At 37.8% G+C, this 27371-nt stretch overlaps 1 protein-coding gene and 1 long non-coding RNA gene across 2 annotated transcripts in view; one reads left to right on the forward strand and one right to left on the reverse strand.

Moving 5' to 3' along the window:
• The window catches only part of LOC119151223, a 102652-nt gene that overhangs the window by 59673 nt on the left and 15608 nt on the right, over positions 1–27371 (forward strand). The window lies entirely within an intron of this gene.
• GALK2 (galactokinase 2) overlaps positions 26340–27371 on the reverse strand; it is a 48729-nt gene continuing 47697 nt past the window's right edge. The window contains exon 10 of the mRNA XM_037394895.1: positions 26340–26819. Coding sequence (XP_037250792.1) covers positions 26615–26819 — 205 coding nt within the window. The 3' untranslated portion in view covers positions 26340–26614. The remainder of the gene's footprint in view (positions 26820–27371) is intronic.

Here is a 27371-nt window from a genome sequence, read left to right on the forward strand (position 1 = left end):
CTGTCTCTATGTATGGTGTGCTATTTCAAGCCAAGTTTTGCAGGCCTGATTGTGTGACCTATGCTTTTCCTGCTGGAAGTTACTCTCAGCTGAAGCAAAATGATCTGGTGTGACTGGGACAGCAGTCATTACAGTTGGTGCTGAGCAGGGCCAACCTGGGAGGTTGGTAGATAAGTGAGAAAGACATCCTTCTTTTTTTTAGTTAGTGTTATAATCTTTATTTTTCCTACCGAAGTGAAGAAATCCATTCTTCTCTGTGCTTGTCGAAGGAGACTGCCACCCTCATCAGTGGTCTCTGGTTCCTGGCCTGGATGTAAATGTGCAGGGGAAAAAAAATACAGCTTAGGTAGGGCCACACTGATTGTAGCAGAAGCTGTGGCATGGAGGATTGGTCCTGCAATTTCCTTTGTGATTTGTGATCCCTTTTGCTTTGTGAATGGAAATGTTGCTCTTTTCTAATGCACATAAAGAAGGAGCTAGTCTGCTCTGTGAAAAAGTACCGTTAAGTTACATTGGCCTGCATTTAGCACAAAAAGAGCTCACGTCAGGATTGGTGTGAAAATAAGTCTTCCATTTAGTGGCTTTCTGGAGTTGAAGATAGCGAATTTTTTTTTTTTTTTTTTTAAACTTCTTATCATGCTTCCAGGCCAGTAAACCAAAGTGGTATTCCTGTAAAATGCTGAGGTCTAAATGTAAATCAGTCCTTTTTTTCTTTCTCCCTGCGTGCCCCCCCCCCCCCCCCCCCCCCCCAGTTTATTTCTTGTGGATTACTGAGCAAAACTGAAAATACTGAATTTTCTTTGTGTTAGCATTGGCTGGTGCACCCAATTGTAAGATAATGGTGCATTGGAGCATTATCAAAATAGGTATCTGAAGAACTAGGTTGTTTCATGTTTCTTAGGGATTTTTTTGTGAAAAAGGAGAGTTCTGGTTTTGAGTGTTCTTCAGTTCCTACCCCACCCTTCTGAAAGATACGTATGCTCTCCCTCTTCAGTTTTGAGAAATACCCCCAGGGCACCCTTTTTATTTGAATTGATTTTCTGGTTGTTTATCTTTTTCAATCTGGTCATGAAAAGCACATCTGGTTCCTATTTTAATCAGTATTCCAGTGGGAGCAACATCATATTATAGAAGGCTAACAATGCTAAAATAATAATCCATAATGATGCAACTTCTGGTAATTTAAAACTGTTTTATCCACTGTTTGTAGAAGTGTGTTAATGATGTAGGCCAACTGATCTCTTTGTAGATTAAACTCACCCTGGGTCCTAATAACAGAGGAATATATCTGACATCCGCATAGGCGAACCCTTCGAACTGTCAGGAATTCCTGTTTTTTTTTTCTGAAGTGTTTGAGCATTTTAGTACTTATGCAAAGTGCAATAACTGACTGTTGTGGCAACTAGAGTAATCAGTTGACAAAGATTGAGTAAAGCAGCCCCAGTGCTAGTTTACATGTAGACTTGTTCTGCCTCTTATTTAATGCAGTTCTGTCTCTAGAGGTGGTAGGGTTGGAGGTCTTTGCCTTGTTTTTCTTTACTTTGTTACTTGATTCACTATTTGGCATATATGATAAGCCTGCCAGAAAGCAACAGTGGTTATTTTATTACAAAACTGTGTGCTAGCAGCTAAACCGAGCCCTGCCATTTCAAATAGGTTGCCAAACAACCTTCAAGCGGTAGGACTTGTTTTCTGTATTTCTTATCTCTGTTTGAGCCAGCAACAAAGAGGAGAGGCTGCTAGCATTTCTCTGACTAATGCATCCATACGTACCTTAGCAATTACATAAAACTGAAACATGAGATCTCTGCAGTTTTCACATGAGTTTGCAACAGCCCAGTGAAACAGCAGGCTCCGATACCTTACGTGACAAGGCGAGGCCTGGTTGAAGTGTGGACCTATCTCGATTACATTCGTATTTGCTTTGCCACTTACTTTAAAGTCTATCCATTCTGGTACCAACTCCAGATTAGACTTCCAGAACATTGCGGAACAACCTGAAGAAGCTCTCCTTTAGAAATAACTGTGAGAGGTGGGAAGAACACACTCTTAGTTATTGAGAAAGCTCTGATAACAGAGTACTCAATCTAAACCTTTCATTCACCCTTCAAATTACTTCTGGAACTGTCACTTTAATATATACCTGCTTCTCCCTTGACTCTGGTTCAGCAAAGTTTCTCACTGAAGCAGGATGTAGCATATTCTAAATTGGAAGGTCAAATTTAATACCAGTTTGATCAAATTGGGAGTGACATTCTTGGCAGGATGACAGTGTTATACATTAATTATTTTAGAGACTAAACTTCCAAGTGAAAGTTTGAGTTCATGACCTCTACTTTTTTCTGCTCTAACCTGGTTTTAGGAAAAGTTAAAGCCTGAAATAAAATGAAAAATTAAAATTAAAAAACCACTTTTTAGACAGGATTGGTTATGTCTTTGAGGACTGTAACTGCAGTTGCTGTTAGCAGAGTTCTCCTCAAGGTCTGTGATCTTGGTAGCAGAGCATGAAGGAGGTACAGAAATTAAAGTCGGCAGTGGGGTTCTCTAGTTCTATAAGTACTGCTCTTTCTTTAGTTTGCTTTCCTATCTTGAGACAACTGATAAATGGATTAATATCTTGGCACTTCGTTGATTTCATTCTTTGGAGGAAAATAAGCTATTTTTGTTGCAGCTCTAAAGAAGTAAATTATATAAAACATCAGAGCAAAGCAATGTGAATTTTAGAGGAGCTAAGCTTTTGAAATGCTGTGTCTGAACTTCTGTAAATAATCTGTGCTTGGGGTCAGAATATCAGGTCAGGGATATCCAATGACTACACATTAAAGCAGGGGATCCACAATATCTCTCATCACTAAAGCTTTTGGTTTGCATTTTTAAATAAGCCAGGAACAAGTGCAGGGTATATATAGTATTGCAGCCCTATGTCAGCAGAAGAAATGTCTTGAATAGCTTTGTTCCATCATCTTGAAACATGGAGTTAGTTAAACTGGTGACATTTGTATTTTCAACAACCTATTTACAAGAGAGAACCTCTGTAAGATTGTCAAGTGCTATTCACTGCTCTCATTTGAACTGATGCTTTATTCCTGGTAGACGTGGATGCATTTCAGTGGTAGATAAATGGAAATATTACTACCTGCTACATGCAAAAGTACTTTGGAACCTTCATCATGTTGTGGAGCTATTATATTTCTCTGCCAAATGTTATAAAAAACTAAAGAAATAACTTTGCTTAGGGGAAAATTATAGAATTGAAAAGAATGGAAAGATGGAAGATTCTCTTAAATGTTACTTTGGTGAACTGGATTTTATTATTTGTTTCACTTCTACTCCTATTTTGACACTATATAATTTCAGAATTTCAGCTGTAGTTTTTATAAACCAGTCTGATCTTTAGAATGTTCCATTTTGAAAGGACTCTCATGAGTCAAAAAATACTTTTGTTTCTACCGAGGAAGTGGTGTCTGTCTGGTACTTTTAGATTTCCCTAGTAGCCAGTTTCAAGCTGTGGGTGCTGAAACAATTTCCAGCCTGGGATGCTTTTCAGGTCATAGATGGTGTGTACTTGGCTAATGTTTCTGGTGTTGAAATTATATCCTGAATACAAACCAAATTTGTCTTTCCAGATGTTTGTTTAATTTCTGTATCCTTACGGTCTTCAAGTACCTTCCTCTGGTATTTTTCTCATACGTATCAAAATTTAGCTTCTAGCTGAGTTGTATAAATGCTTTCAGGATACTTGGGGATAACTGTGTAAATAACAAAAAAGAAAAAAAGCTTCCCAATATGTAAATGTATGATTTCTGAAACTTGCCGCTTTTCTTCAGAAAAACGTTTATGAACTCCATACCAAGAGTCATATATGCAAGGCGCAGTCATTCTGAAGAAATAACAGAGAAAGTCCTTGTAATGTGGGCTCATAGCTGGGGAAACTGAGGTATAAAGGAGAGATGTACGTTTTCCGAGGGTATGAAATGAGGTAGCCATAGATCTTGGAGTTAAGTTCAGGAGTTTCCTTACTGCAGGAGTTTTCAGAATGAGAGCAACCACTTAAGCTGTACCTTGGAATGTGTGTTTCACTTTCTTATTTTCCCCTCGTCATCATAATTTTCCCTTTTTTGTACTAGTATGAAAGATCATATATGTTCAGTTTTCTATGTACATGTATTTAGGAATAGTATGTGTGTTGTCAAATAAAACAGATTCCCAGAATGGATAAAGGCTCAGTAAATGGTAGGTCATGGAACTTCCGTGACTTTTGAGAACTACCTTTCTGCCCAGCCCACCCCCCAATATATTGCTCAGCCAGCTGCGGCTCAAGCATGTATTTCTTCACACCTCTCCCCTTGACCTCAGTATCAGAACAGATGCTCTTTTTGCCAGATTTTATCAGAACACTTCCCCTCCCTTTCCCACTAAAAATCATTAGCTCTACCTGTTTTGGAAGATGCTACTGTACTGTTTATGCAAAACAGTTCAAATTTTCCTTTGGCTCAAGAAACAGCTGTTTTGCTAAAATTGTCCTTTCTGTGTGCATAGTGCCAATGTGGAATTTTACTGAATAAATGAGTAAAGTTGCAGGGTGGGTACGAGAGAGGCTGAAAGAAATGTTTGGCATGAACTCACTTTCTTCAGGTAGTTAGTCAAGCAAGGTAATAAGTTTTAATAAATCTACAATAGAATGAGATTTAAGTGTAGTTTATAAAATAAAATTCCTAATTTTTTTTTCAGTGGGCAAACTACTTATGAATCAGTGGCATAATGCAGCCTTTAGAGTTTCATTTTATACAGTTAGACACCTTTAGTTTTCTCTCACTTTCTCACTAAAAGGTAAGATGATACCGGACCATATAATTCCTCAGTTCTGGAACAGAACACCCACCTGACTTCAATGATTGTGCTTAAAAACTGATGGTACGATAAAGTCACTCTATTTAACATCCAATATTATAAGATAAGAATATTAAGAGCAGCTTTATTGTACAAAATGAAAGCAGATAAATTATCTCTGCTTTATGAAAGCTTTACACATTCTAGAAACAGATGCCTTTTCAAGCCAATACAAAATTCCTAGATATTAGCTTTTCAAAGAGTAACAGCTGTCAGAAATCAATCCCTCTCGATTAACTACTCTTGGAGTAGGCCAGATTTGTTTTAAAATTAAACACTATCACAGAATGAGTTTCTAAAATCAATGTATTGTTTTCATGCTTAGTCTAAGGAAATTAAAGTTAATTCTGAATTCATTGTATAATTTATCCCGTATTTCATAATACGGGAAATCTTTCGTAACCTAAGTTTAAAATGTTGCTTTTGTCTTCTCTCGCAGTTTAAAGACTGTTATGCAGCTTTTCTGTTTAATTTTTTCTAGTTGTTTTAATCTGTTCACAGGAATGACAAATGATTTAGGGCTGGTATGAATTCAGTAAGTTGTATTGCTTGCCAGGATAAATCATTCTGGCACCTTCTTGAAGAGATGAGTCAGTTTGGAGTTTGACCTAGTCTTTTTTTTTTTTTTTGTTTTTAATTGCAAACAGATAAATGTGTAAATTAAATATTTGGAGATAAAGTTTCAAATTGTAGGAGGGTGCCTGATGTCATAGAGCTGGACTCCTGCTAGATCCTCTGCCACATGCCTGTGTGTGCGTGCAATTCCCTGCCCGACTGCACCTGTTGAAGCTTTTTGCTATTTTGAGAAGACATTTGTGTGTGTGGCAACTCGTCTGCTTTTTAAATGGAGATGCATTTCTAGTGCCCTCTGGGCAGCAGTAACCAGTGTATTCAAGGACTCTGAGAGCATGGCACTTTCCCAGTCCTGATTAAATTTAACAAAATAATAAAAAGTCAATTATTCTTCTTTGCTGCTGTTACTGCAGTTTTAGACCAAAAAATTTTGGGAATTCAGATGTTCTGTTATAAATTGGTATAGTTTAGTGAGCAGTACTAGAGATAAGGAGCAAAGCTCAAATGATTTCTTATTCATAACCCTCATTTTAGACATTCATTTTTATTAACCAAAACTGGCTTTCTGTGGTTTAGGTGATAAAAAGCAAGATGCAGTTTTACATGGGGCAAAAAGAAGGTGATCTGTCGTTTATTGTCCATCTTTGGAAGAATTGCAGTTCTAACTTTCAATTTAGAAGCAGCAATAACTGCATTAATGAAGCTGCTAATTGTTACAGCCAGAGATACTATCATTTGCAGGAATGTAAATCTTTGCTGATTAGCTTTATCATAATGCTTTTCCTTTACTGTGACACTGAAGACAGGTACAATCAATATTTTATTTAACACCTAATGCTATTTTCAAGCATGAGACCGAAATAGATATAAAAGTACACGTTATCTTTGCTCAATGTTGATTTCTGTATTCAAAAATTAATTACATATAAACTTAAGTGCCAGACCCTCAAAATAATATGAATAAATTTGTAGTGTTCAAGTCGAATGTATCCTAAGAACGCATATTTTTAATAAACTCTTCCTCTGATGGTGATCTAAAAGCACTGTTTGCTGTATAAGTGGCAATAATTAATTAACGAAGGATTAAGATTTACCAGCCATGTTCTGGTATTCAAGCAGACAGGAACAAAAAAAATGAAAAGTGGGCTTTCCATTACTGTGAAAGAGAAAATGATCTAGAAGACCAAATTTTCCGGACGTTACATAAACACTTTGAGGAAAGAAACAGTTCTAGGTAGTTTTAGGTATTTACACTGACTAAGAAAGATACACCTCAGAAAGATCTGAGTTCTGCCTACAGCACTGGTACTTTTCTGCTTCCATCTTCAAAAATCAGGGAATGTATTAAAAGTGTTACCAGGTCCTCATCACCTGATAGTTGTTCATTCAAAAATACCGTAATAATTAGAACCAGAATCTTAGCTCCTTCATCTTTCTAATCCTCAAATAGCCTCAGAGAATAGAAAGGCCTTAGATTGTTTCATCATTTATTGAAAAAATGGAAGTAAGCTGAATTCCTAAAGCCTCTTGGAAGTTGCTCTTTTCTATCAAAAGTGTCTTGAAATCTGAATGGCAGTAATGGGGGACAGAATTTCTGTACCTGTGTTTTGGGGTGGGGTTTTTTGCATGCATGCGAATTTGAATGACCAAGGTATCACTAACCATTTTTTTGAGACTCATGTGTAAAAAGTTTCCCACCATATTAAAAATACATCAGCTTTTTCTTGCCAGTACTGCTTCTGTTGTTAGTCATGGGGTTACATGCAGTATTTAATCAGACAGAAAGAATATACATATTTCTACTCCTGTTACTATTCTGTCATGCAAAAATATGCAAAGCACTTTATATGGATTGTTTGGTGACCAATAAAAAAAAGACAGCAAATTTATTTTCATGGTGGACTGAGTCCACTTCTATGCCCTAAAATCTGCTGCTCTAGATTGTTGAAATATTTTGCTAGTATCTCCCCAGCTGAAAACAGAGGGTTTTTTTCTTTCAGCATGGAAATACTGCTGAGAAAGGTTCTGGAAACATTCATCCACCATGTAATCTCTCTGTCAGTGCTCACACTACTAGTGGAATTACCTAGATATGCGTGCAACTGCCATTTGCCTCATCTCATAAAAGGGGCAGGGGGGATGGGACCCGTCACAATTGGGTCATACTTTTTTTACAAGGTAATTATAAATAAAGCCTCACTTTCAGCTGTTAATAATCCTTCATTTCTTACTTTGATCTGTGGGTGTTTCATGGCATGCTACTACAATGACAGCGTAGATACTCTGATTTTTAAATCAAAATAATAAAAAACATTTTTAAGGGATAAACGCTTTCATTTAAGCTGGAAAAACCCCAGCAAATTAAAAGCTTATATAGTACAATTTGTGCACGCTACCAAAGCAGGCTCGGAGTTCATTCTAAATTTCTGCATGCTAAGCATCTGGCTGCATTGGAGAGGTAATGCAGAACCCATCCACACCTTAATGATTACTAAAAAGTAAATATGAGATAATCTGGATCTACTTCATTTTAATTGAAAAAATTTGGATTCAGGGTTTGGGATAAAATTGTACCTAGACTTCCATATGATGTGTCACGTCACTTCTGAATATGTTCTGTATAACCTGATTAGGTGCTCATCTTGAGCAGTTTGCTCATGTGGCTTTTCCTCTGCACACCTTCAATTTGTAAGTCTATGTTCTAAATCAGTTCTTTGTAGATATGAGAGATTTTCAACAAATTCCTCTGAAAATTTATTGTAGCAAATGTGATATTGTTTCCAGCTGTTTATACCCAGAACTGATATTAAATACTGGAAGATAATGCAACCAGATCACTCTCTCTATCAGACTTTGACACTAGGTCATCAGAATTAATAACATTCAAAATGTATCTCAGATTGAAGCTGGAAAAGCCAGTCAGAGATCTCAACCAGCAGCAGATGTTAAAGCCAAGCTCCGATCCAATTATTACCTTACGCTGCAGAAGAGGAAGAATATTCTGGAGGCAAGACATGGTGTTTGACTTTCTGGGTGGCCTGTTTGTCTTCTCTTTAACTGATCTATTCTGAATATTACTCAAGATGCTTTCAGGTCATTCAGCCAGCAACACAACATTTCATTCTTTCCCACCGCATATTAAGATACTGGTGAGATAGGATGTCGGCAAGATATTGAGAAAGACAGTATCTGAGCTAATCCCATCACGTTTGTTTTAAGTTCTTACTGTTACTGCTGTATTTTGTTAGGACATAATATAGCCATTTGGTAGGTTTCCATACTGTTTCCTAATTGTGTACAGGAGATTACACTAAAGGTGAGATTACAGTAATACTACTGAAAGCACGTGAACTTCCAATTGCTCGTTCTCCAGAAGCAGATGATTCAAAGTAGTAGATGCTAACTATGGACGTTATATGCACTTCTAGATATTGCTGATATTTCTGGTGTGATGAAAGCATTGACAGGCACTAGTATGTGGCTACTTAGATACTCGTTCATGAGGTAAGGAGTATATATTGTTCATGTGATATAATTTGCTTATATGCAGCATATAATTTGCAATGGTCTCTGAAGACTTCCAGGAACCTTGTTCCTGAAACCACTCTCCACTTGGGAGCAGTGCAGTTGCAGTGCCGCTGTGATGTGGCCTATCTAAAATAACCTAGCGTGACAGGTTACCCACACTCGCTTGAGAGGCAGAATTATTTTTTCAAGGATCAAGGTGATCACTTAAATGCAGGTGGGTTTTATGAATTCATTATGTCTTGTACAATAAAATTTGGCTTCTAAGAAACAAAGTAATTAGGGGGTGGGGTGGGGGGGCAGTGGTGATTGAAGGAAAAAGGGAATAAATCCTTCTACTGATAGCAACAGTGTTGGTTCTGTAGAAGCAGAAGTCTGGGCAGCAGGGCTAGCAGCAAGAAGATACATTGTCATAGCTGGCTTGCCCCACAACATTTTAACGTTATTTGATTGTTCTTACCTGCATGCCAGGTAACACTTGACCATGGCTGTACACTTTGGGCGACAGACTAGTTTGTCGTTCTGTTAAGTGGCCTTTGTTTTCAGCATAATGCATTTCTGTATAATTTAGTCTCTCGTTTTCCTAGATAATTGTGGATGTCCAATGTTTTGTTGAAAGAACATCTGTGTAAAGCTAACGGTCCCAATGAAGGAATAGTTTTCTTAGGAACAGGTCTAGGTGAATCCTGAATTTTCTTGTGGATCACAGCTGCCCTTCTGATCCAGGGGTTTTTGCTCATTCTGTCTCTTTTCCTTCCACTAGTGCTGCTGAGAAGAGTAGACTTTAAATTGCTATATACTAAGCGTGTCTTAGAGTGATTAGCTAATGAGAAAAGCTGTTTACTTGAACTTCTAAGCTATTTGTTTTGCTTAAGGACTGAGTTCAGTGAGGTGTCATTGCTTTATTTAAAGACCGAGATAAGTGAGGTGCACTTTAACAGTTGTGCATCTTGGTATCTTGGTCTGCAGAGAAGTTCATTTTTTTACAGTAATTTATACAAAGTTAGGGAGAACAGCTGATCTTCATCTGGCTAAATAGCGCTGTAAAATCATGCCTCGGAAAAATATAGTCTAACATTAAAATATTTGACAAAACTGCTATTAAAAGTTTTGGTTATAGTGTAAGAACTTGAAAATATTGAATCCAGAAAATAGACATTCTTATCCAGTAGTTTGGGAAGATTAAATGAGCAGAATCGGGAAAAGGAACCTTAGTTCCTTCTGCCAGAGGACATTTTGGGAGAACAGCTTTCTGTTTGCAAAATGTCTTAATATACAGAAGTCTCCAGCTGTCTGTTGCAAGGTTTTATATGTTATGAGAAGTTCTCTGATTATTTCCTAATTTTAAAGCAAATGAGACTAGCATTTTATCAGATTAAAAGAAAATAGAAATATTCTGTTCTTCATACAATACTGTTAGGTATGAAAGGATACTGTGGATGCTAAATTTTAAAAAGTTTCAAAGATTACTGAACTACTCGGAAGAAACTCGTACAGAGCTATTAGAGTGACTACCTCTGGTTCCTGAGCCACAAAATGCTTGTGGCCAAGAGAGATTTCTGTGGAAATATCACTATGTGCTTGCCATGTTCTTAGTCTTCCTTAGGCATCTGATGTTGGTCAGAGCTGGAAGTGGGATACTGCGTTCTATGTACCTTTGGTCTGACCGAGTACAGCTATTCTTGTATTTTTCTGTTATAACAGGAAACAATCCAGATATGTCTTATTTTTTTTCTACTGAGAGAAGTCAGATTTTCAAGTATAGTAAAGCAGATGCAGCATTTAGAGCTCTAGTGATTTTTAGTCATACAAGCTCTCGATATGTTCATTTTAACTTTTGAAGTTTTTTTTCATCCAGTGATGAGCAGAAAACCTAATCTATAGATTCTGTGTTCAAATAAGGAACTGATAGGAAATCTTCTTGATTTTTAAATTATCTAATTCCATTTGTAGGCAGAGCCTGCACACCTTAGCTCCACAGGTTTGCTTAGAAAGCCATCTTTTTCTCATTTTTTCCCTTCAAGATTTTGAGAAGATTCGGAGAAATTAAGGGATATCTGATGGTTGTTGAAGTTGTTCTTTTGCACTGGTGTCAGAATGATGGGTTGGTCACATTTTGAAATATCCTTCTACGTTGACCTCTTCTTGAACATAAAATTTTGAACGTTCAGCCTCTGTCTGACATCTTGCTTTGTGGTTTATTTACCCTGCACTTAATCCCTTTCCGTACTGAATGTCTTTCCCTTTAATCTCTCTTGGGTCACCAATCCTTTCTTCTTTTAACAAATTCATTTTTCTCTGATGCTCAGACAACCAGTAATGTAGATAATTTCAAACTGGAGAAGCAGGTGACATGATATTTGCACCGTGTCTAATTTTGAGTCATTTACACAGTGAGGAAAGAGGATAAACTGTTTATCTCTCTTTGATGACAAAATAAAAGCTCGTGGATCAAAATGTGATACAACAGGTTCTCCTCCTCAGAAACTTTACCTAATGTCTCTGGACCAGGATGGCGATAGCACTACTCCTATAATGATCTCCCGTTTCTTTCTTTGAAATTGGAAAATTTTGAAAAGTATTGTCATGATTCTTGTATATCTGCAAAAGAAAGCTTCAAAAGTTAGAAGCTGCAGCACTTCATACAGCAATGTTGTTCTCCGTTCAGGTGATCAGAGGCAGCGTTTCCCATTTTAACGAGAAAGGTTGGTCTAGTTTTTTCCATGTTGACTGTAAAGAGCTTAGCAAATTTGAGATACTAAATTAGATTTATTGCAGCAGTTAACAGAATCATTATTTTTAATGATCTATTTTTTAATTTTAGTTGTATTTATTTAATACGTTTACTTAGCCCATCAATGCTACTGTTTTCAAATTATTTATACTTGGAAAGCAAGAAGTAAAACATGGTGCACCTCCACACCCAGCCTGATGATAGTAGACTATGGCCAGTAATGATGCAGCAAAAGAGATTACAATTTAGTTTACAAGGCTGTTATGCAAAACGAACCAGTTGCTTTTGAACACCAAGAGGATGCAGATACTTCATGTGACAAGAATAGTTTAAAATATCCAAAGCTACTTTTGAAGTTTTCTTTAAGAAACGGCCTTGTGAGTAGTGGCTAGTCTCTTTACTTACTGTTGTCTACGAGATAACTGGCTAGGTGTATTAAGTATCTGTTTAAGGCAGCATGCTTTAAAATTGACCAGCTGTAATTTTTTACTTTCTGTTCAGAAAGGCTTTTGTCATCCTAAAGAGCATTTAGTAACATATTTCACTATGCAAACCAACTTTTTCCTTCTCTGTTCACTCCGCTTCTTTCTCCTTGTTAGAACCGAGGCCTGTTGAAGAGAAGGCACTAATTCTTCAGCGCTAAGGGAGAAATCAGATAAAACGAAAGCCTGCGCAGCTCTTCTCTGTAGGATGACATGTTGTAAAAACACAACTGTATTCTGAAAAGTGACTGTAGAGATGGCATCTTGGGAGTGAGTGGGGGAAGGTTATGTTTATTATCTGTTAATGACTTCCAGATCAAGTTTGCTCAGTTTGCAAGTAAAAAAAAAAAAACCAACCCCTTTTTTTAACTGCCTTCCCTGCAGACTCAATTTGGGATTTAAAAATCATGCTGTGCTAATTTTAATCCAAGTATTACGGTCAGCAATAAAAAGGTTCTTCAGGGTATACTGTGCCTTTAGTTAAACTGTCCATCAGTGGATTGTAAATGAATGTTAATTCTCTTGATGAGAAGCTTGTCAAAATCAGGATTTGTCTAGTCTTGGTTATTCTTGATTAAGTCTTCTTTAAGTTTTATTAATTCTTTTTAATCACTTATGTCTGTTTAAATGGTTTCTGGACTTACCTACAGAGAAATGTAAAAGGAAGAGGAATTAACCTCAGAGCTATTATTTTTGTGTTGCTTATAAGGATTGATGGGTGAGGTCATATGAGTTATAAAAAAAAGTCCTGTTGACATGCTGACCATCTTGTTAAGTTTGTTTCTCAAGAGTTTGAGCACCTAGTGTTCATGTGTAACACAAATGAGAAAAGCTTGTGGGAAGAAGCAGGATTTTAATTAAACCAAATGATGTAATTTGGAAAATGTCGGCTTTCAGACAGGCGGGCCCTACTTTAGATCCAATTGTAATCATAATATTGACAGAGACAGCAATTCAGGAGATGTTGAGATGTGTTTAGGTGTGGCCTCTGATGGCACGTTTATGGCAGTGTCACTGAGCTTGGTGGTCACAGTGAAGGAAGAAGGGGTATCGATAGTAATCCTGTGCTCCTTTCTGTTCTGACAGATGTGCAGTGATTCACATTCTACTCTCGTCTTGTCAACAAAGCCCTCTTTAAGTAGGCTTGTCAGGCTGCAGGGCTCAGCTGTGTTCCGAGGTGTGACTTTTCCACGGCTGTTCTCTCTAGGCTGGCAAACTGGCTGGATACTGCCTCTCCCTGTCTCACTGAGCCTGGGACATTGGGATCCTTTGAGGATCAAGGTAGAAGAAGAAAGTGTTCGTGGTCTTTGGCATCCTTTCCTCCTTTCTGATCATCTGGCACCATTTTTGACGACAGTAGCTTTTCTTTAGCCTCGTCTTGTTGGTTACCAATCCTCTTCCACTCTGCCCAGTTTCTTTTTTCCAGGGAGAACCCTACTGCACAGCAGGACGGCACTGCAGGGATTTGAGATCACTTCTGGTTTTAATAAGCAGCACAACTTCTGCCCTCAGTAACCCATCAGGGGAGCTCTCCATCTTCTCTGTTCCTGGTGTGAGGGTGTTTCCTCCTCAGACGTACCCTGCACCAGTGACATCTAAATTTGTTATTTCTGTTTATCAGCCTTTCCAGGCCCTTGTCCACCTGCCTGCTGCTGCACCTTTCCATAGCAGTATTTTTTCATGCCTGTCACTTCTGCATACAGTGGTAGACTGTCGTACAGCACACATAAGTTATTCCCAGATAGCATGTGTCTGAACACCACATTGTGAGGAAGGTTAGATTATAATTCAGTTTGAGTCAGGACGTTACTTTATCCATTTTCTTTCTTAAGTTCACATCTTGGGACTAAAGTGTTTCTATGTTCATTGGTGTCAGCATGTCCTGAGCTATGTCTGTAAAACAAGTCTTTTCAATAGATGTGACCACACACATCTCTGCAGAGGCAGTGACCACTTAAATGGCGGGCCAAGGGAAGAATTGCTGTGAGGCAATCAAAATTATTTTCTTCGTTGGTGATTAGACCTGCTCCAGGAAGAGTTTACTGCAACAAGGATGTGGCCGAAGAATTTCTCCACTTCACATCTCTGCAGTACAGCTATGTGGAGCTGCATTATGCTTTCCTGAAGCTCTGTGCTCAAATACAATGCCTCATTCTCATTCCTTGAATCACTGCTTTGCTAAGAGAACTCTTGGACAGACTTTGAAATTATTATTGAGCTTCTGGAGGGGAGTACTGTCTCCTCAGTTACAGTGTAAAAAGGACAAGTGAGAAAAGGGAAGAGTTACTTTCCAGTAACTGTGGATTTTATATATGTCACTGTCACGGATCTTTCTTTTTCTACCAGTCTCTCCTAAATGCTTCTGAAACCGTGAAAAGCTGAGATTCCTATGGCTGTGCATATAGCAGGGCTTGGAAAAAGGTGGATGACTACACAATCTGTGTGCAAAAAGAAAGCTCATGAGATGCAGGCTCCTGGAGATGTTTGCCCCCAAACCAGCATATCTCAGTGTTAAGCAACCTTTCTTCCCACATGTATTCTAACATCTTTCTAAGAATTCAGATTGACTGACCTGGAAGTGCTTGATACCTCTTTCCCCCTTTTGCTAATTTTCAGCAGTCTGGAACGTTATTCTCACACGTATTCTTCTTGTGAATATATGAAGTGTTTTGAAGCCCTATGGGTTAATTGTTGTTGCCGGAAAACTTTTTCTGAATGGTGTTTGTCTGCCAGCATCAGAACTTGAGTAGGTTATTTCATCTTGGCTTTCATTTCAGTTCTATTTTAGCAGTTCTTTGTCTTCAACTCCATCATCTTCTCTGTGCGCTGAGCTGCAGTGTTCAAAGACTTTTATTGAAATAAAATTCTTCACTTTGTGGTTCTTATTCGATGATGTTATTTCTCATTTTAGGAGCTTTTGTATTTCTTTAAGGCAAATGAGGCATGTTAGTGGTTATTTGTAATTCCTTTTTGTTCAGTGGATTTCCTGTTATGCAAAAATGTAAAGCTCTTCTCACTGTTCTTCCAAACTTTTGTTTTCCTGTCTTGATAGTTTTGTACATCTGTGTCTACTTTACAACCTGTGGCTAAGATGTACTTGCCCAGTTAAGATCTGGCTTTGTCTTCATGGATGCCTGACAACTTACTGTAAAACTGCAAGTTAGAACTTTTGCTTGTTTGTTCCAAGACCTTCGAGAAGTGAGCAGCTTTCTATACTAGCTTTTCTGAATGGACATCAGGGTACCAGAGATGTCTCTAAAAAATTCAGCATGTCATGCTTATGTGCTCCATTTGTCCACTAATGGTTTTACTCATCTGCTACTGTAACAAAAAATTACAGGGGGAGCTTTGTTGAACGTAAGGCTTGCACTTGGACAACATGTGTGTGCTGCATAAAGTGTAACGTTTCTGTGTGGTGCACAGGCGAAATCCCATCAGCATGTGCCCCATTCAAATGGCAAAAAGTTGAATAGGCACATACCCGCGTTTTAGGGCTTTATTTTGTTCGCTTCAGTAGGCAGGCAGGGTGGGGACAGGTGGGCAGAAAGACGTCAGTCTTGTGGAACCGGGTATTTACTCTCTACTTCCTACCACTCTAGGAATATAGGATTAGTAATAGTAGTCTTAAAACATCCAAGACAAGCAGAGCTAAGGACTTGTGGTTTATTGCTAGTGTTAGTAAGATGTTGTCTAGTTTCCAATGAATCAACAAATCTTTACATTCCCAATAATGTACTTTAATCTTTTAAGGCACAGAAAGTGGATTAAATAACCTTCTTGGCACCATTTTTCATGAACTGATTCATCTGTAGTGAAATCTCTTTGCGTAGCAATTTGTCTGGGAAAAAAATGTGGAAAATGTAGTAAGGGGAGATCTGGTTTATTAACATTTCACTGAAAGTGTGATGTGTATCCTACAGTATCAAGAAGATGCTACATGATGAGAAGGGATGTCAGAAAAACAGGAAGACAGCAATTTTTTTGTATTGCCAGAAAGTGAAACTTGTATGATCTTTACATTTTTGTTAGCAGAGGATACAATTTGCAGAGATCTGCTTGAAGATAGGAAATATATGGCAGGTGAAGAAATAAGTGAAGATTGTGAATGTAGAAGTGATACGCTAAAGGAATTCAAAATCTTGAGGTTTGCTTTACATACTTCTGACATTAAAAGGAGCATACTATAGGTAGCTCGCTAACAAAAGCCATGTTTCAGTTCATATTTATGAACTGTGCTACTAAAATGCTCTACAGAGCAAAGTTACCAACATAGTGGCAGTACCAGAATATAGAAGATTATGAAGAGAAAACAACAATACATGTAACTGGAGAAAATAAGCTGTAAAACAAGGGGATTTTTCTCTACTGATCTGCAGTTTGAGGGATTTTAGGTGGTGTTTGGGTTCTTTTTTTACAAAAGTACACAAATTCAGACATACATGTAATCTTTAACTTTGTGTAGATTATATTGACAGTGGATTTGAGTAGTGCTGCATTTAAGCTGGACTTTTCCTTTTATAACCTGTATTTGTGCGGGGTTGGTTTTACAAGATTTATATGATTTATTTTTTTTTTAACTCTCCTTCCTACCGTATTTTACCACTTTCAATGTTCACAAAAGGAAAATGCTTTAGCCTTATATAAGAATTAATCAGATTAAGGTAAGAATGTGATTGTAGTAAACTACAGTTTAAAATGGGATTCACTAGGTTCTTTCTTGATAAAACTTCATCACACACCTTGATTATTTTTAAAATGACTGTGCATAAAACACTACATTGATTTTAAAATTACTCGAGCTTGCTTGCAGGTATTTATATTCCATGCCAAGGACTTGGTCTTATCCCTACTGTAGTCTGCAGTTTTCCTGCTTGAAGTGGAGAATGGTCTCCCAAAACATTAGGTCATTGCCATCAGTCTTTGTCAGAAATTCTGATCCCTCCTTATATTGATATCACCATTATGTAGTACAGTACTTTGTTTTGGTGAAAAAAGTCTTAGTTTAAAAAAAGATTCTCTCCATAAATATTTTTTTTAATATGTATGTAGAAGTTCCTAGTCTGTTCTGTTATTATTTTCAGACAGTTTGTTTGATAATATCCTTTATTGACATTTGTCAATAAATGTCAAATAGATGTCAAATTGACAAATGTCAATAAAGGATATTATCAGTTCAGATGCAGAATACAAGCATATGCTTTTTGGACCTTGGTGGACCAAGTCCTTTGGTCTCCTACTATCTTCAAGACACATGAAACAGATAATGCTGTGTCATATTCTTTGACTTGCAGGACTAATTATCCTGAAGTTTAGAAACAACTATACCCTTTTAGACTCCCAACCTGTATTGTGTTTGAAAACCTTTCTTCAAAACTTTTGCCCAAGATGGTTTAAACCAGCTGGGACAGGGAGGAGAAGAATGCAGTACTGAAGTCTCACTCATTTATTTTATTTCCTTTTTCTGCTATGATCCACAATAGCTGGGACAGTTTTCTCTTTTCTAGACTGAGACAGACCACAGTAATGCAGACAATCTCAGCAAGTGGTTTGCCTAAAAGAGAGAAACTTAGAAATAAAGAAAAAAGATTTGATTGGTCCTTCATCTTGTTATCCTTTAACCTAACTTATGATTTAAAGTGTCTTAAGTAAGACTGCGTTTCAGCTTTGTTACTTTATTTCTGTTAGATTTTGGGGGCGTAAGGCTGAATGAGAAACATAAATCTAACCTCACAAAATGTAATGAAACTCCTATCGTATCTGGATTTTAGCTTTATATATTGACTTGGTTCTATTATGGCCCTGAACTATACTCTTTGGATCCCAACACCTATAAATCTCAAGGAAGTTTAGAGTATTTTCTGAATTTGGACATATTTCTGTCTGGCATGTATCTTTATGAATGTAGGAAGGATTTATCTGTTCTGTAGTGCAGTTCTTCAGAGCCTTTTGTGTTTATATCTTAACGGGGTTTCAGAAGCAAAGATTTCCTAATTAATTCTTTCTGACATACGTGAAATTGTTCTAACTAGACCGGGTTTGGAGGATTTAATGAAGACTTGCTTGACTTCCCCGGAAACATTTTCTGTTGGGAATTCTTAGAATTTTGATCTTTTGTATTTTGAAGTGTTTGCACACAACACCAGAAAAAAGTTTGCCACTGCTTTTCAGTGTACAGTATTCGTCACGGGGAAGACAGCTTGCTTATAAAGAATGCTGTCAAATCTCAGCAGCTTTTGTCACAACGGGGCAATTCTTATAAGTGTATTTAGGTGTCAGATTCTGTGTTACACTAATTCAATTTCACCGGCTTCAGCAGATTTTGCAACATTATATAGAAGAGTGGAAAACTTCCCCCCATCCCCCCCTCCCTTTTTTTTTTTCAACTTTCAGTGTGGTATTTTTATATTTGTCATATTGTTTTTATGAACTTTACAAGGAAAAAATTGTAAGGCTTGTTATTAGGCTGACTAATGGGATAAAAAGAAAATTTTAGACTTCTTGTGAAACTGATTATGTTTTTCTCAGCAGATTTTAGGTGACTGTTCACATTATGAGCAGAATTCTGTCTAAAAATAAGTTGTGTCCACTTCTTTATGGGTTTATTGAGAACAGAAATTTCCACACCATTCTCCCTTTAATGTGACCACAATGGGTCGTTGTAATTTGTCTATTTATATAAAAAGAATAAATTAGCAAATTAGCCACCATAAAATGTTAGTATATCCACTTTTGCTGACATGTTTATTGTAATTTGCAATATGCATGATGTTGATTTTCAAAAATGTTCCATTTTCTTTTTTGAGAGTATGAATTATAAATTGATGAATCACAGAAAGCAAACTGTAATAAAACAAGTTGGAAACACTACATAGCACTCATCTATGTCGTCCTGAAAAAACCAGCATGTCGAAATTGTTCATAGTTTGATTAAAAGCCTAAAACCTTCTGTTCACTTTGCAGCTAAAACAGAGCAAGACAGATGGGTTTTCACACATTTGTTGTGAGCAAAAGGCAGCTAATGAACGTGTCAGGCAGTGTCCTAGAGAAAACCTAAAAGTGGACAAATATGTAAAATTTCAGTGTACCACTCAGAACACTACACCCCATAGAATCTCAAAAAAACCCCACATAACTTTGTGTAAAGACTGGAAGTATTTTAATGTTTTGTTTTAATGGTATGTATTTCAAAGGGGACTAACTTCTCTCCCCAAAACACATCTAGGAATTAAAGATGGCCACTAATGAACAGACAAAGGAAGTAATAGGGGAGAAGCCTTTGCAGCCATAAAAGTAGAGTTCAAAATATCATCCCTCTTACAAAATATTTCCTGAAATAGGCTTGTGGAGCACAAAAGTAAATTCTGGAAACTCTAGAACTATGAAAGCAAGTCCAGTAGTCGGCACTTTCAAAAATAAATAAAACCATCAGGCACCAACTGTATGCTAATTGCATTTAAGAAATAAAGAGACCACCTACATAGAAATAAAATAAATCTCATTAGTGGAGCTAAAGCAGATCGTTGAGATTCAGACTCTGTTAACTCAACCCCTTAGGCTGGCTTGGAAGAACTTACAAAGTCACTGCCATTTTCTTAGTGATAGACAGAAGTAAAAAATGTGTACCACCATCTCGGTGCCCTGAACGCCAGTGGGCTACAGCAGTTGGTGTGCGCTTCTTGGCATCGTTATGCCCTCACTTTCAGAGGATCTGACCAGATTTTTCTTGCTGAATGAGCACAACTAAGTCGGGGAGAAAGAAGGTCACCAAAAGCCGGTTGTGTGCAAGAGGCTGCTAGTTTAGTATAACACTAAGAAATCCCACAAATCGTTAGAATTTTTCCATCGGTAAAACTTTATTCATTTAACAGTTTAATTTGATTTACCAAAAATCAGCCTTGTGAAGGCAAAACCCTAGAATCTCATAATCAAGAAAGTGAAGTATTTTACGAATTTCAGACAAGACAATAAATTTGGGAGTTTTTCAACAACAATAGTGAGAGGTCTCTAAGTCCGTCTCTTGAAGCAGCTTACACCAGCCATCCTATTCCCTCTTGAGGAAGTCTTGAAAATTATTTCCAACAGTGCCCCCCTCTCTCCCCACTGGCCATCATCAGGTTATAGATCTTCAGAAACAAAAGCTGCCCAGGCCTCCCCTTGCTCTCTCAAATGGTCTTCTGAAAAGAGAAGGGGGGAAAAAAAACTATCCCAGAAAAAATCATCAAGGCTTTTGAAAGCTTATCTGTTCTGCTGCTGATAGAGTTGTATTGGCTGTAGAAAGAATTGCACAGGAATTTAACGGGATATATTCTTGGGGTCAAGGCCTGACCATAACTACCATTAAAACCAGCATGATAGGTACTTTTTTCTTGATCTTTAACCCTGTATCCCCAAATCTTTCCATTCATAGTTAGTATTCAGCTCTGATTATGATTCAGCTGTGGAGCTTTAACTTAATCTGGCAGAAGTTCTGCAAATCCTTGCTAGACTCCTTTGGTTCTGATTTTTAGCTCCTGTTTTCTGTTAGACTTCTTAACTCATCTATGAAAGTTGGAGCTTTATGTTTCTAATATAAAATTAGGTTCAGACCTTCATAAAAAAATTATTGTTGATGCAGCTGCTATTGCTGCTTAAAAGCAACTCACTGAATTCTTCCCCAAGAGTAGGGTCGGCTCATCTTCTCCAGGCAGCAGCCTGGGCAGGAAGGAGACAGTTACAAAAGGATGTTTGCTGGGAGAAAGCCAGTAGAAAACTCTTCAGCATCTAATCAGAAGAATTTAATTCTGTTGATAATTGATCAATAGAAACACAACTACAGAATCCAGCTCAAAGTCAGAGCAGTTTAGCCAACAAAAATAAACATATGCATTTGTCACAAGGGACAGATAAGAAACCAGAAAATGTAGAACAACGTGAATAAAGCTGTCCATTATATGAAATTTGGCAAAAAATAAGGCCTTTAATAATAATACTCAGGAACTGCTGTAAGAGTTGCACCAAACCTGCTTTAGTGTCCCTTGAAAAATTAATTTGGATTTAAAAAAACAAACCCCGTACATCTGGCTTGATCATTGGCTAATAGAACATATTTTTATTCCCACCCCAAATCATGTACAGCTTGGCTGGAAAGAAGACAGCTGCTTGGGCACTAGTGTGTTTCAGTTTAAAGTACATCTAATCTTTATTGAGTTATTTGAGCCTCATGTGCCAAGTGCAGAAAGGCATGCTTTTGTGGGGAGAGGATTATTTTTTTTTCCCTTTTAATATTAATGTGTAGTTTTGGCCAATGAAGTAGTGCTTAGGAGACAATAGCAATTCTCAAAATGCATTAAACTTAAAATTCAATAAATATACCAAATGTTTTTGTATAAATCCTCATCCAATTTGTTGCTTCTGCAGGAACCACTGCTATTGGGAATCAATCTCAAACATTTTACTGGTCAGTTAATTCTGCAAGTTCTTTAGTGTCTTCTCCTCTGATTAGCTTCCACGTTTTTTACTCCTCTGCAGATTTTCCATTACTGAGGCTTAGGCATATGATGAATTTGGCATGAGTGCATTAATTACACGTGAGATTTTGGGGCACATCAGTTTTATGTGCAGACTCTCACTATGAGTGAACTGTTTACGAGGGAGCATGAGCTGGGGTAAATCCACATTCTGCTGAACTTGGTGATCAAATCTGCAGAGTCTTTGGGGCTTCCAGAAAATGTTCATCTACAGTTTTTATTGGTAAAACAATTGCAGCTGACCTGAGAGAGGGGGAAAAAATAATAATTATCTTCCCAGGAAACAGCAATTCCCAATATATCAATTACAGCTTGGTCGTACTGCCCTGGTTGGACTGAGTATTGCAGTCCTGCGGAAGGATGCGAGAGTGAGGAGGGCAGGTACTACCCACCGCCAGCACCAGGGCGGATTCTGTCTCCTAGCGGACACAGTGCTGTTACCAGAGACTGTGATGTGGTATCTTGCAGAATCTCACAGTTAATTACTTTTGACACAAGTCCAAAAGCAGAGGGCAGAGCACAAGAGATAAGATCAAGAACAGCGTTAATCTTTTGTCTCTCTTTTTTGGGATAGTGATTCTGGTTCAATGAAAAAGCTGGCTAAACTGAAGAGCTGAGGTAGGACAGATGTGATAGCACCGGTGCTTGGCAGTGCTTTCTCTGGCAGTCCTGTGTGTGCGCTGGGGAAAATCTGTCAAACGAGGCTGTATCGCAGGGAGCAATTTTCAGTTACCATTTTACATTCCCCATTGTACATACTTCTCATTGTGTGAGCTAGGTTCCTATCAATACCTAGCTTTCCATCTCAAAATCAGCATTTAAAATACAATTTAATATCACAGGTTTCATGGTGTTTTCTTACTTTTATGCTGTTGTTACTTTGCAGTATTATATGGTTCATTTTTCTTGATGAACCAACCATATGATGGTAAGAATTAGAAAGCGCTGCTTCAGTCCTGCCCATAACAGCTACCACTAGCAAAGTATCTTTTTTTTAGAACAAGATACTTCTTACCAATGTTGTTCTGGGTGTATCTTTGTTTAACTGTATCTGATTGGGATTTAGTACAGAAATAAACTTTGTAGTTAGCTGAAAATCCAAATCTTTCACTTGACTGTAACCATAGTACAGCAGTTGCTCCAGCGTATCAAGATGTTATTAGACACTCATGGACTTGGGAATTTCAGAAGGATTATACTGAGTAACATAGCAGTTAGTACAGTAAAAGTTGGTGTTCAGGTCATATTAACCAGAAACCAATATTCCCCAAGTTGTTCAGTAATTACTATATTTTAGGTTGCTCTGTGTGTGTGTGCGCTGTGTCCGAGAGAGCAAACGCCCAATACACAGCCATCATCCCCTCCTGTCAAGAGCATGGTGAAATCGCTCTCGTTCTGTTTCAGAGCGCGAGCATTTTCCTACGCACAAGATACACAGCAAATACAGTGATGAAGACATACACGTCAGTGGGATTAAGGTAATACAGAGTATTAATATGGCCCCAGGCAATGTTGCTGCACTTTGACATCTACAGCGTCTCCATTCCAAATCCTTTTTGGAAAGGTTTAGAACCCATTTACTGCACAGTAAGATAAAACTCATGACTGAATGACTTAGTCAGGCATTATAATAAGTTAAAATCACACTCCACTGCTAATCATAGCTTGTGGTGACAGGATGCATCACCTCTGCGTATATTCTGACATTTAATTTTGTTAGTTTTCCAAGTGTGTGTATAAATGCGTGTGTCTGTGCAGTGGATGGCCATGAACCCTTCAGAAGGCAGAGGCGGTGGGGTAGCCCTGCGTGTTGGGGGCTGGTTTGATTGTCTAGAGCTCAACGATGGTGACAACAAGGTTGAGTGTTTATGTGTGAGAAGCAGGGGGAAGGCCAGCGAGGCAGGTGCCTTGGTGGCAGTCTGTTACAGACCACCCAACCGGGATGAAGAGGCAGATGAAATAGTCTATTAGAGGCTGGGGGAAGTCTCACAGTCACTAGCCCTTGTTCTCACGGGGGACTTCAGTTTACCAGGTGTCTGCTGGAAATCCAGCCTAAATGATTCTATGATTCTATATACTGATTAATATCATTTTAGCTACAGGAGACTTTTAGAAGTCAGAAAAAGCTATTAAAAATACAGATCTGGAAAGACTTGCTTAGGGGTTGCTGCTTTATAGACAGAAATTTTCATCCAAACCAAAATCTTGCTTTTTTGTTAAGAAATACGACTAATATCCTTGCTGCTTACCTTACCCATCGTTGGTGTATCATTCTCATGCTCCAGTTATTGGGGGAAGGGGCTACCATTATGTAGAAAAATGTCTTCAAAGGTTTAAAAAGCAAACAAAAAAACCCCCCAAGCACAGATTAATTAATTATTTTTTTTTGTTTAAAAAGAAACATTTACTTCCTATTGTTAGTCAGTAACTAAAAACTCCCAAGTGCCATTTTTATGTATATAGTTTGAATACTGTAGGTCTTTCAATTAAAGTTATGTCCCAATTTTATTTGCAGATTTCAGCAAAAGTATGAAAGACGTTGAAGCAATAAAAAAGGAAAGAAATTAGTCAGAAGTTTAGAACGTTCGGTTTTATTCTTTTATGCTGTGCCAGTTTTTTGTTTTCCTTTTCTTTGTTTATGAGAATATAATTTATAAGATTCATTGACAGAAAAATTTTGAAATGTACTGCAGCCTGCCTTTTTTTGGGAAGTTTCCATGACTTTGTGTGTCATGCTCAACTTAAGAAGGAAAAAAATCTCCTAATATATCTTTACTCTGCTCATACACTGATTAGCACTTCCATGAATCCAGCTGAACTAAAGTCTGTGCACACACATTAGTGAAAGGATCGGTATGTACTGTGTCGTACTCCCTTTTTACGACAGGATAATAAACAGGAACTCGCTGAATTGAATGCAGGATTTTAATAAAGCAGTTGATGACAAAGCTGTGACATTATTTTCTTTAAAATTTCTAGGGTTGTCTTGGAGTTCCTTGAAGATATTTAGCTATTGTTGGGGTTTTGGAGCCCTGGTTACAGGTTTAGGTGAATGTACAGCACATCTACTGTACAGTAGAAATGGTAATGGTGAACATTTTATATTTGAATATAGTAGATAGTAATAGTATTTTGAGATTAAACCTTTATTTTTGCCTCTTGTTCTTCTCTCCCTTATCCCTTGCCTTCCCCTTCTCAAATGCATCCTTTTAACTGTCCTCCCCCCAAATTCTGTCTTTTCATCTCCCCCCATCATGCCCAGACCCCATCCTTTTCCTTTCGAGTACCTGAGTTACTTGATCTACAGCACTCTCTGTTCCACTTTTCCTGGTTGTCAGAAAACAGAAATCTTTTCTAGTGATAGTATTACCGTTGTATTTCCCCTCTGAGGTTCCTGAAAAGATCTGGCAATTTGCGTTGGCTGTTGTTCATCTGCTGTGTTCAGATTTGGCAGAGTCCTCTCACAGAATTAGTAGCCTCTAAGAATTTCTTTTTGGCCTGAATTAGCAAGGGTAATGTACAGAGGTTCTCTTCCGAGAGATCTCTAATTTGATGCAGACTTCTGGATGTTAACTTTTGCTTAGCATCACAAAAATGCGCACAGGGACAAATCTTGCTGTGTCTTTTATGGCTGCAAGGGTTATGACACTAGCAATGCTTCTCTTTCGGTTTTCGCTGTAGGTATCGGAGAAGTGGCAGTTTGTTTGCTGTGAGAGTGAGGGCACAGGAGCCGGATTTCCCGCTTGGAAGCAGGGTTAGGACATCTCTGGGGTATCCGGGTGTACAGCCACCGTTCTGCACTCACAGCCATTTCTCCTACTGGACAGCCAGGTCATGGGTGATGGATCCTGTACTTGAAGCTCAGCACAGTTACACTCCTGACGCTCAAGGTTGTAAGTGGGAGAGAGACAGCAGTTTGTCAAGAATGTGTCAATGACATGTCAAAGATCAATGATTGGTCTTACCTATTGACTTTTGCTTTGTACAACTGAGTGAATTGTCTCCTTTATTATTCCTTATAGATTTGAATGGCTTTTTTACATGGTCAATGGATTATATTTCATCCTTTCTAATAGTTTTGCATAAAAATGCCAGTGTTCTACCTTGTGGAATCACAGCTAGGATTCAATAACTAGAATATGGTGTCTGCCTTACTCAAAATCAAATTTTGCTTCGTTATTTGTTCATTCACTTAGGGGAGTATGTTGTATTGTACAGCTCTGGAGAGCATTACGTTTTGTTGAAACTTTCCTAACAAGTCACCCTTGCACAAAGGTACGTAAGAAACATAGCTAGAAGGAAAGCTTTCCTGCTTCACATAATGTATTCCTAATGTTTGACTTTGGCTTGCAGGTGCCCCTCCAATATTATCACTAATTACAACAGTAATAATCCTGTTTGAGGAAGAGTATAACATTTTTAATGTTTAGCCAGGTCCTTCCCATTTTTTTGAATGCTTTGGTTTAATCTTCCATAGTTACAGGACACTGAACAAAAGAATATCCAGCACCCAAAGAGACTAAGCACAGAAGAGCCCTGCAAACATTGCAGGGTTCCGACCCTACGATGGACCAGCTCACTGCTCCACCTGGTCTTACTTTTATGACAGTAAATGGAAAACAAGAGAGATCCACGGTAACAAAGAATCATCTTTATTTCAATTTCATTTTTCCTCATCAATAGGTTTTTGTAAATCAGCATTTATACTGAAAGACATATTTAGTATGGGAAAAAAAGACTTTATAATCAAAGAGTTTTCTTTTAATTGCTTCTTTAGAAATATATTTTGATAATGGCAACTGCTCATTACAATAAAAAACAGAAAAGCCATTCATTTACTGTGGCATGGGAAGTACTGCCAGTTCCGAATGCCCTACATAGTTTCTTTACAATTTTTACGTTCTTTAGGCCTCAACAAAAACCAAAGCTCCTCTTCCAGGTTTGGTAGCAAACAGACTATTCTCCAACGCTGACCTTTGGACATCAGTTTGGTAATAGGCTTTTTTTACATTTTTGAGAAAAGTGTTCAGCTTGTCAGTAGGCACCATTGACACAGTACAGCCACCCCATCCAGCTCCAGTCAGACGTGACCCGATGGCCCCAAACTGCCTAAAACAAAATAACAGAAAAAAAAAAATGTAAAATAAACCCAAAAGGGGTAATTTATCATATATAAAATTCCCGCAGAGAACTAGCGAATAATTTACTCAAAACACATATGTCATTTGATTTTTCTGTAGTTCACTTGGTTGTATGTGACATTACAGCAATTTGCAGTTACCATTTGGACAAAAAAAAAAAAAAAGTGCTGAGGCTTTAAACTGCAATATAGTTATTTCTGTCAATTCCAAAAGTCAGTCACCCTTTTTTGTAATGCTTCAGCATCAGCTGTTTTAAGTATCACAGTGCAGCTGAGAAGAAGAAAGCAGGAGAAGAAAGGAATTGTGTTAGCAACATTCATAAGACATCAGAAGTGAAAACAGAAATACATGACAAAAATAACAAAAGAGGGTTCATAAACTAATTGCACAGGATGTAGGCATGCAAGCCATTTTCTAATGTGGCAAAGACAAATAGCTCTATTCTTCCAGGACAGATCTGAAACATGCTGAAGATTCACAGGCTTCTGCAGGACTGCTGAGCATGCCAGTCAAGAAAAGG

Source organism: Falco rusticolus, chromosome 7 (genome assembly GCF_015220075.1).
Source record: "Falco rusticolus isolate bFalRus1 chromosome 7, bFalRus1.pri, whole genome shotgun sequence".
Taxonomy (NCBI): Eukaryota; Metazoa; Chordata; class Aves; order Falconiformes; family Falconidae; genus Falco; species Falco rusticolus.